The sequence below is a fragment of the Polyergus mexicanus genome, unplaced genomic scaffold, assembly GCF_030449975.1.
Source record: "Polyergus mexicanus isolate NDT 795.1 unplaced genomic scaffold, iyPolMexi1.0 SCAF_218, whole genome shotgun sequence".
NCBI classification, from domain to species: domain Eukaryota; kingdom Metazoa; phylum Arthropoda; class Insecta; order Hymenoptera; family Formicidae; genus Polyergus; species Polyergus mexicanus.
In genome coordinates, this window is record NW_027223538.1 from 4,504 (window position 1) to 16,068 (window position 11,565).

General features: G+C 33.0%; 1 protein-coding gene across 1 annotated transcript; it reads left to right on the forward strand.

Annotated features, from left to right (window-relative positions):
* The first annotated feature begins 2,085 nt into the window (after positions 1-2,085).
* Positions 2,086-10,067, forward strand: LOC138944492 (uncharacterized). The gene is made up of 3 exons (XM_070315347.1): positions 2,086-2,328; positions 7,461-9,890; positions 9,987-10,067. Exons 2-3 carry the CDS (start codon positions 7,713-7,715, stop codon positions 10,041-10,043), a joined length of 2,235 nt encoding a protein of 744 aa, XP_070171448.1. The 5' UTR covers positions 2,086-2,328; positions 7,461-7,712; the 3' UTR covers positions 10,044-10,067.
* The last annotated feature ends 1,498 nt before the right edge of the window (positions 10,068-11,565 follow it).

The following is an 11,565-nucleotide window of genomic DNA, read 5'->3' on the forward strand; positions in this document are numbered from 1 at the left end:
ATAAGTGGAGATTGCGAAAAAGTAGTAGTGAGAGTATTGTTTATTATAATTACAATGCAGAGTTTGTAGCAAGTAATAAATAACACAATTAAACCTGCTAAAATTCAGTAAAACAATATATCATTATTTTATATTTAATATACCAAGCGCGATTTCTTGAAATTTGAAATATGTAGGAATCATTTGTAAAAAATAATAATTATAAAAAATTCTATTTGTATAGGTTAATTTTGGTGTTTGTGCAACATTATTTACAAACGAATAATTATATAAATGAAACTTAAATTAAATTTGTCGATATCTTGTAGTTTCTTAAATAATAAGTCAATTAGTATGTTTATACAAGGTGTCCTAAAACTACCATATTTCTTTATAATGGCAGATTCCTTAGAACATTTCAAGACGAAAGTCTTAATACAAAAATATCGAGGCTATAATAGTTTTTAAACGCGAAGCGATTATATTTTATGAATGACAGGGCTAAGATTTCGCGCGCTCAGGCACGGCGAAATAGTAAACAGCTTCATGATAACATTGAATGAATTCAGAAGACACAACCGTTGAATAGCAATTGAACGTGATTGATTTTTATTTCTAGAACCAATAAATCAATGTCGTATGTTGATAAGACGATGCTCAACAATTGATTGATTACTTTGACAGCTGAAGTTGAAACATATCGCAAATTTTTACTTGAATCATTTTTGAGATGCCTTTCGTTCTTGCATCCATTATTTGTAACAAGAGTGTAGCAATGCATAGAGAAGCGGGAAACATATAATGACAATGCTATTGTAAATTTATACGATAATCATAATATCATAAAAAAGGCGCTTTATTTATAGAAGCATTTTTTTCACTTGTCATTTCGCCGTGCCTAAGCGCGTAAAATCTTAGTCCTGTTATTCGTAAAATATAATCCCGCTTAAAAACTATTATAACCTCGATATTTTTGTATTAGAATTTTCATCTTGAAATGTTCTAAGGAATCTGTCAATCTGACAATCGAAAATATCGGCAAAATGTTGTGGGCAAACGAAGCCGTTGGTAATCGGGAATGTAGATAAACGAAGCCTCTCCTATATGTAGACCAAACATAGGGCGCTATTCTATATACGATTACAGATAGCTATAGGCTCTGTAAGCGTCGTTATGCATATTTTTTGACATATCAAAAATGCGCAACGACACGTACAGAGCCTACATCGGTAGCCGTATATAGAATAGCGACCATAATTTGCTGCTTTTAATAATGGCAGCAGAAATACAGCAGAAAAGTCCGCGCTTCATAACACAACAGAAATAATAATAACAGTAGACTCAGAGTACTAACAATATTAAGTGATAAAATTGGCAGATAAGAGCTAAGATGCGGTTATTGATGCGCAAATTTTTATGTAATACAAAATTGATTTTTATATTTTGTTATCAATGTTGGATCAAAAATGGTCCGAAACATACATTTTTAACATACGTGTCACTAAAACTTAACAAGAAAAAGTTTGTGTATCGATAAACGTGCTTTGCCTCTTATCTGTCAATTTCCTCACTTACAATTAGTATTGCATAGCAGAAACGCAGCATGGTCTGTTGTCATAAAATAATAGCAAAAACATAACGATATAATAAAATATGTTATATCGAGTTATAGTATTTTTTCGTTTACTGTTATACAACATATATACAGCGACTGATAAAAAAAGAGACCATCTTTCATTTTGTAAGTTTTTGTCTCTAAAAACTACAAAAAAAATGAAAAAATTTTGAATATTTTTGGCTCAAATAATTCATTATTAACTTAATTCTAATATTCATAGAACAAAAACATAATACAATACTTTCTTCAGAATAATTTCTTTTCGTTTTTTTTTCAAGAAGTGTTCCGTTTAACATTAGGACAAAAAAAGAAACCGCATTTAATTTTTAAAAAGAAAGATCAGAAAAAAAAACTACAGTTAATATTTGGTGCAATCTTCTTTCGCCTTGATCATTGTTTGGAGTCATCTTGGCATACTCTGCACGAGATTTTGAAGATATTTCTCGTCTAGTTCTTCCCAAGTTCTTCTAAGCGCCACGAAATAATTTTTCTTGTCGATTATCCCAGTTTTATCGATCTTTTCATCTAAAATTAACTATAGATTTTCTATGGGATTTAGGTCGGGTGATTGTGGAGACCAATCAAGAAGTTTTATTTCATTCGATTTGAAGAATGCCTGAGTACTTTTTGCCGTACGTTTCGGATCGTTGTCCTGCTGAAAAACGAAATCGTCTTCCAACCCGGTTCGAAGCAATGATGTCTTCAGATTTTCGCAGAGGATGTCAATATACGTATGTGCCATCAATATTCCATTGATTTTGACTAAATTCCCTACTCTTGACCAAGCAAAGCAATCCCAAATAATAATGTTGCCTCCTCCATGCTATACAGTCTGCTGCAAGTGACGCTCTTGATACTCTTTTCCACTTTTTCTCTATACTCTGAACCTTGTTTTTCGTTTGAATAGTTCAAATTTACTCTCGTCAGATCATAGAATCTTTTTCCAAAAGTCAATCAGCATTTCTGCATATTTTTTTGCAAACTTCAGATGCTTAATTTTGTTTCGCTTATTGATAAAGGGCCACTTTCTTGTAAATCAGCTATGCAAGTTTGCTTCCCGGAGTCTTCACGTATTGTTTTATATGATACCTTTAAATGGAGGTTCTCTTGAATGGCCCGTACCGTTAAACATAGATTTTTTTTTAATTTCTCGTACAATACGTGAGTCTTCCCGATCGGTAATTGCTCGATTTCTTCCTCTTTCTGCTCTGTCCACAACAGAACTAGATTCCCGAAATTTTTTCCATAGCTTTTGCACTTAGGTCTTGCTTATTTCGAATTTTGCTGCTACTTATCTTTGCGAAGAACCTTTTTGAATATTTTTTATAATTAATTTTCGGATTTGTGTACAAGTTTGTTTTTTAGTCATCTTCACAGACGAACTTTCTTGGTTGAGAAATAGTCAGTGAATGAAATCCGCACTATAAGACCACATAATAAACAAAACAAAACACAGTATAACTTTATTCGGTGACAAGATATAATACTTCAATAAGCGGCATTTTTAACTGAGGGAGTGGTTTCTTTTTTTTTGTTCTACTCTCAAGCGAAGCATTTTTGAAAAAATTAGAAAAAAATAAATCTAAAGAAAATAATAAGAAAAATCTTTTCTAAAAGCTAAAATTAAATCAATAAGAAATTATCTTAGCGAAAAAAATATAGAAATTCTTTTTATTTTTTTATAATATTTGGAACACAAACTTGCAAAATAGCAGTGGTCTCTTTTTTTTTGTCAGTCACTATATCTTGTATTTAAGTTTTTCTTACGAGCAAATACATATAAAGACTGCAAAGCACGGCTAACAAGATTAGAAATTTGTTATATTTATTTTTATGAACTTAATTTCTGATATATAATTCCAACAGATGATCCAAAATATTAATTATTAAATTAATTATTAAAATTTAATTATTTTATTAATTATCTAATTATGCCGAAATCATTTATATTATATAGAATGTATAATTTTGATATAACATATATATACAGAATATCCCCTATTAACCGTATCTCGTATACAGGTAGAATAGATGAAACCGAGAAGAAAAGTCCTTTACCATTTTGCGATTTTCGTAATAATTATTGAGAGCTTAATTTTAAAAATCGACCAATTTGTGTGAGTATAAGCGCGCAATAAAAAAGGACAACCCATTGATGTGTGATTGCTAGGATGCGAGAATCCACCGTTATGTACCGCTCGTACATAACTGTTATCAGTTGTAGAGCCTTCTCCCAAAATTTCGTCACGCGCCTAGACCGCAAACGTTTGGATTGTTTCTGGGCACAGTATAATACAGTAGCGCAACTTTGTATCGGCACTTTTGATATTGGTGAAGCAAAGTTGTTACGGTCAACTGTATCAATATTTTTGGAAACCTGAAGCTAATATTCCTCTTTATAAGTCAATATTTTATATATATTTCCTTTCTTTTGTATAATCTCTCCATATATACAGAAAAAAACAAGAAAAATTTTCGAATTTTTTTTTTAAAGAGGGAGATTTAAAGAAATGGGAAAAATTTTTGCATATATATACATTTATTATATATACTATAATATTTTATTTAAATCTCATTTTAAAAAAACAATATGAAAATTATTCTTTTAATTATTTTTTACTTCTTTTTTTTATTATTTTTTCTGTATATATATGAACAGAAATTATACAAGAGAAGAACATATATTACATATACAGGGTGTCCCGCAATGTTATGTCCACACTGAAACTGTGTATTCTTTGTGTCATTCTAAGTCAAAAAGTTTTAATACACATATGCCCTAAAGTCGCTTGTTTCGAAGTTATAGTGAAAAAATGCAAAAATAGTTATTTCTCACATTAATGCGAGAAAAGCACTTTTATGACTTACCTTACCGTACTAGTAGTGCGGAAATAACAGGCATTACAAAAAATATTGTATGTATGGCATGTGCAGAAGACAACGAACTACGTCGCGCATGAAGTTGCCGCATAAGTTGAAATGAATGCGGCAACTTCATACATAATTCATTGTTTTCCACACTTGCCACACAAGATAATATTAATAAATTGACTGTCGTTTTGAGTGAAAACACCGCATAAACATAGCTCAGAAATTTCTTTTACCTATCAATCATGAGTACATTTTCCATGAGTACATTATGAGTTCATTTTATGAAGAATATTCCGATATTCATTTTATTTATGGTTTCTGTAATGGTAACGCACGTGCAGCAGTAACAGAATATCATCGATGGTTTCCTAATCGCAGAGTACCAGATCGAAGAGTTTTTAGCAATGTCCACCGAAGCATTAAATTTACTGATAAGATCCCAAATAAAAATCTTGAGAGACTATTAAGGCGACATCGCCAAGTTGAAGATGCGATACTAGCAACGGTGGACAGGATTCCTACTATTAGTATCAGAAGATTTTTGGCGCAAACTAACGTCTCTAAAACGACAATTTAGAAAATACTGCGTGATTATGATTTATACCCATTTCATTTTATGAATGTTCAAGCTCTTCAAATGATTATCCTGCACGCATCAATTTTTGTCACTGGCTTTTAAGAAATCGGCAAATATAATACATACAAAAATTTTCTTTACCAACGAAGCTACTTTTATGAGAGACGGCATTACAAATAATAGAAACTTACACATTTGGTCACTACGAGAAGAAAATCCTCATGCTATTACTGAAACACTTTTTCAAAATCGATTTTCAGTGAATATCTGGTGCGGTATAATCGGTAATCGTCTAATAGGGCCTATCATTATTGAAGATCATTTAAATGCTGAACGATACTTGCATTTATTACAAGAACAATTGCCCGAACTTCTTGAAGATCTGCCTTTAAACATTAAAACACAAATGTGGTTTCAACAAGATGGAGCACTACCTCACTTTAGCAGAATTGTTACGAGATATCTAAATAAAAAATTTCCTGAGTGCTGGATTGGCCGGGAAGGTCCAATAAATTGGTCTGCAAGATCTCTCGATCTATCTCCTCTAGATTATTTTTGTGGGGGCACATGAAATCTTCAGTCTATGCGGATAAGCCAGTCAATCGGCAGCAATTATTAAATAAAATAACAGACGCTCGTAATAATATATGTAACGATGCGGAATTTCTTTTGCGTTCTACAACATCAATAATTCAAAGAGCAGAAGTGTGTGTAGACCAAAATGGTGGTCACTTTATACAATTTATAAAGTAGTTTATAAAGTAAATTATTGTTTAATTATCGTTTAATTAGTGTTTAATTATCAATAAACAATATTATCTTTAATAAATAATATTGTTCTTATATAATGCAATTTTGTTTTTTCGCTATAACTTTGAAACAATCGACTTTAGGGCATATGTGTATTAAGACTTTTTGACTTAGAATGACAAAAAGAATACACAGTTTCAGTGTGGACATCACGTTGCGGGACACCCTGTATATGAACATATTTTACATGTAATTCTATATATTTATATATTAGCGTTTTCGAATGAACGAGTTAATCCAATCCGGATCAATTAATCACTATATTGTATTATGAATTCAAGTCTTTTATTGGCAGAGACGATGCAGTGACATCATTAATCGTTCTCAGAGCGATTAAACCTGCTACATTTGAAAACGCTATATGATTATACATATGGACTTTTCTTCCCGGGAAATTTTTTATAAATATTTCGGTTTGTTTTAAATTATTTATTATTTACAAAACAAGATTTAAGACAGATCTATAATTATCTTATAATTATAGGTGTTCATTTTATCTGTGTATTTAATATATATTTTTTTACATGCTATTTTATTTCTTAGAATATTTTCTTTATATCGCATGATATGTAAAATTATAAATAGAAATTTTGTTTCGAGATTGATCGCGAGTTATAAATTGTCTAAAGAGAACTTTATTAATATAAAATTAAAAAATTATTTATCTCATACATTCTATTCAAAAAGATTAATTATTGAAATTTTGTTCCGGTATAAGAATATTTAGAATTGTGTTACACTTTCCTGTTATTATCGTGTATAAATATTGCATTATTTTTATTAAATCGAGGATTTTATAAATATTGGTATACAGGGTGACCCATTTTAACTTAGGCAGCCAAATAACTCGAAAAATAAGCACACTACGAAAAAATGTTTAGAATCAAAATTTTGTCATTTCGAGGGGGACGTACAATGACGTTAAAATGAGCCCCCCCTCACCGCCCAGGGGAAGGGGTGGGGGGGCTCATTTTAACGTCATTGTACGTCCCCCTCGAAATGACAAAATTTTGATTCTAAACATTTTTTCGTAGTGTGCTTATTTTTCGAGTTATTTGGCTGCCTAAGTTAAAATGGGTCACCCTGTATATGATGACCTATTTAAAATGGTGCAGAGGGCGCTATCGTCACTTGTCCAAACTCGTGCATGACCGTGGACAGCTTGGCTTCACAAAATAAGCAGAGTTGCGCTATTGTATTATACTGTGCTCTGTCCTTTCTCGTCGTAAGCTTATACTCGTGCGAATTGGTCGATTTATTTTAATTAATTTCTCGATAATTATTCGAAAATCGGAAAATGGTAAAGAACTTTTCTTTTCGGTTTTATTTGCTCTACCTGCACACGACGAGTAGTGCGATTGACTCCGGACATTTACTTTTAATTTTATTTATTGATAACTTTTTCATTTCTTATTTTTAATTATATGATTACAGATTTATATGTACATACATTGAAATAAATACATCAATTTCAGTTTATAGCAAAAAATATGCATAATTCTTGTTTTGACTTCCAAAAAAATTTCATTTTTTTGTGAATAAATTCTCTCTCTCTCTCTCTCTCTCTTTCTCTCTCTTATTGAACTTGATTTATAATTTTTTCAGATCACTCATCCGCCAATTACAGGCTGAATTCAGATGTTGTTTTAACTGTGTTATTAATTGTTAAGCTATTAATAATTTTTAAATAATTTTTAAATAATAATTTTAATAATTTCGTACTCTGGCAAGAAAGACACAAAAGTGAAAAAGGAAAGGAAGTGAAAAGAAGAAGCGATGACGTGTTATACTAAGGAAAGTTATAGGATAACTTGGCAATTAAGGAAAACGAGAATTTTAGGCCAACCGGCCTGAGATATGACAGCAATAGCAATAACATCTCAACGATCTTTAAGGACATCTTCGTTGCTGTTGGCTGAAACGGCAGAACAGTGTCGATCATCGTCATTGTCTAAGGGTTGCCGGGTCTATGCAACCCGACGCGATCTCTTTATACCAGCGATTGTCGATCCGCGTCCAAGCAGGACAGTGCACTGTCCGGATTTAAATGCTTGTTTGATAAACGAATCGCGTTCAAAACACGATCGAGTGGACTGTCAAACAATTCATTTTGGTTACGCGATTCCAATTAATATCGTACCAGTTCATGACAGTTCTGAATTAGTCGAATTGGTATTAGATCAGTCCGCCGAGTTTAGCTTCCAAGCAATAAATTTTCTACTTGATCATCATCCGCAATTGCGTAAACGACAGCGTTTCTATGAGATGGCTGCTACAGCTAAGCATGATCTTCGTCAAAAATTCCCTGCTGATACAACCCCTTCTGGTGAGGAGGATATTGCCGTTATTGCCAAGCAGATTAGCGATCATGCGGAAGCAATTTATCAAACATGGAAAAGTCGCGGGTTAGCACCTACAGAAATCTTAACTTGTCATAGTAACAATATCGCTGTTGACAAATTTGGCAGTGCATTAACACCTTGCAATTTAACCACTATTGGGAATAATGTTGGGGGCAAGATATTGCTGTCGCCATCGCTTGAATGTTCTTCCTCGACAGCAGAAGATATATTAACTCAAACGCCGAATTTGGACAATGGCAACCTTGAAAAATTAGTCAACAATTTTGTAGTAGAGGATAAAGCTAGGATAGCCGCTTCCAAACAGAAATCGCCATCGAAGCCATTGCCGTCTTCCATACAATTCGCTCTGCAGAAGTTTGAGAAAAATTCTGTACAACAACAGCAGATAGCAGCTTCCACGAAGAACAATATAACTCCGATCAATAACTCGAAGAAATTAAGGAGCGTTTTGTTGTCTTCACCGTTTTCGAACAAATCGTCGCAAATAGTAAAACCTCAGATCTTTACGAAGACGCTTGGTTCTCATCATTGCGAAGTTTTTCTAGAAACGATTGAAACCACTTTCCCAGTAGATCTGACATCTTCCAAGAGAGCAACACAGAAGAGGCCTACTAGTATATTAATCGCGTCATCGTCCACTAGTTCCTCATTAAATATCGATTCAATGCATTCAACAAGTTCAGGTTTAACAACGTGGCCGCTAAAAAACAAATTAAATGATGCTAGAAGAATCATAGATGTATCTCACATATCAGCTAAGACATCTCAACAAGGAGATATTGCGAGAATATTGCCAGTGAAAGACGAGAAAAAATCGGTCGCGATAAAAACGAACTCGCGGTGCGCGTATATCGATGAAGTCGCGCGGGAAGAAGAAAGATTAATAAATGCTTTAAAAACAGGCGATGTTATTACCGAAGAATCACAAAGGATAATGATATCTGAACGTAAAAAACCGGTTATTAAGAGGGAAAAACCGAAGATTGAACCTGTCAAGCCTATTATTATCGGAAGCCATATTCATCATGCAGTTAGTTCGGCAGTACCTAGCTCGGCAACGTCTAACTCGGCAGCATCTGGTTTAATAGCTACTGCAGTTAATATCAGCAACGCTACCGCTGTTGCCGCCGTATCCACTGGTCATAATCCGTTAATGAATGAGTCAAAATCGCTTAATAAAGATGATCTGTCCGTTATGTCGATAGTGGACTATGCTAAGATTAGATATAAAGCAGCTCAAGAGAATCCGCCTACCCAACAGCGGCTTGAAGAACAGCGAGCTTCCAGCCATTCGTATCATTCCACCACAGAACAATTGGTCTCTAGCGCGAGAACAAAATTCGAAATGGAGATACGAAAAGATAAAGATATTAAAGATACGGATTTAGTAGCATCCAAATGGGGGCCGAGGATTTCTTCTCCACGACCGCGTTTAGAACAGACTGTACCTCACCCGGAATTGACTAATCAGCAAAAACAACATATAAGAGCAGCTGCGGCAATTGGAACAGGCAACAATCCGGTCAGACCATTCCTTACTAGAGGTTCTGTAGCAGAGCGTGTACTTATCTTCGAAAAATGCCCGAGTGAACTATTGTTGGACAAGCGTGGTCCACGACAACCAGCCATTAATACGTGGAGAAGTGGTCATGAAGTGCAGAATAAAGCTCAGGTATTTTTTCTATTTCTCATTTTATCAAGCAATTTATTGGCATATTTTATTCTTCTTTTTATTTTTTACATGACATGATATTTATATATTTTACAGAATATGGCATTAATAGAAGAATGTTTTGTCTCAGTTTTCTTATCCGTAGATGGATAAACAAACTTGGTATTGATATAAACGTGTGTGTGGAGATAAAATCGAGTCAAAAATTTTAATACAAAAATTTTGAGGCTGCAATAGTTTTTGAGTTATAAGCAATCAAAGTTTGCCAATGTTATCGCGCAGAACTCGCGCGCTCAGATCCGTAACTATACATACACGCAGACCAATTTGTTATCTGTTATTGATTTTACAAATCAGGTAATATTGATTTTTACTGCACAGCTGATTTTATTGTTTTTTTATGTGTATGAATATCACGTACGGCGGTCAACTGATATTAACAAACTATAAATGTTGTATATAAAATATTTAATTTTTTCTTAGAGAACAATTTAAATGATTGATTAATTATTATATTTAAATAGAAATATAAACTTAATATTTTCACATATTTAAGAAACGAAGTTTATTTTTGTTTTGATCGCGTAGAGAAATTTTGTGGAAATCAATTTATTTATTTTATCTGTCAGCAATAACAGATAACAAATCAGTATGTGTCTAAATGCAGTTACAAGCCTGAGAGCGCAAATTCTACGCAATATTATTGGCAAACTTTGATCACTTATAACTCAAAAACTAGGCTTCATATTTTTGTATTAAGAATTTTTACTTTATTTTGCCTCTAGAATACGCTATTAAAATATTGTACGGAAATTGTAAGACATTCCGTATATACAGGGTGCTCTAAAAAGGGACGGCCAAAATTTAGGGAGATATTCCTCATATCTAAAGGATGAAAAAATGTTATATAAATATGGATGGGGAACGCTTTTTTCAGAAGTTAGAGCTTCTTTTTTGAGTATGCGACATTACGGCTAAATGAGGTAATGATCTTATCTGCCTGCCAGAAATCAGAAAGATATTGATCTTTAATGTTATGGTTACTTGTTTACATTTAGACAATAGTGGCTGCATAACAATAGGCATCCCTTGAAATCGGCAGAAAATTGTGATCACATTTCAGTTCAATTCTATCAATCGTATGTGAAACAAGGTTTATTGTAATTGCGCATATTGTTATTTAGCCGCTACTATTGTCTAGGTGTAACTAAATAAACCATAACATTAAAGGTCAATATTTTTCTGATTTTTGCCTAGCAGATAAGGTCACTACTTCATTTAACCGTAACGTCGGATACAAAAAAGAAACTCTAACTCCTAAAAAAAGCGTTTTCGCACTCATGTTCATATAACATTTTTTTATTCTTTAGGTGTGAGGAATATCTCCCTAAATTTTGACCGTACCTTTTTAAAGCACCCTGTATATACAGGGTGTAACAGAGCGCCCGTATCACCAGTTTTTTGAGGAAACAACGCATTTTCGTAAAAAATGTTTCATGCAAAAGTTGTAGAGCTCTAAGTCGCGCATTATATAATAATATTAGTATGACCTTGAATAGCACCGTCAAGGTTATATAAACATCACTTTGAATTTTTTAAACAAAACTCCGTATTTTTCATAACATATTCTTGTAGCTTACCTCGAGAGCTTTCCAAAACACTATAATAAAGTATT

Coding starts and splice junctions, on each gene's coding strand:
- LOC138944492 (XM_070315347.1), top strand. CDS start 7,713: ATGACAGCAATAGCAATAACATCTCAACGATCTTTAAGGACATCTTCG. Junction 9,891..9,986: donor AAGTGCAGAATAAAGCTCAG/GTATTTTTTCTA, acceptor TATATTTTACAG/AATATGGCATTAATAGAAGA.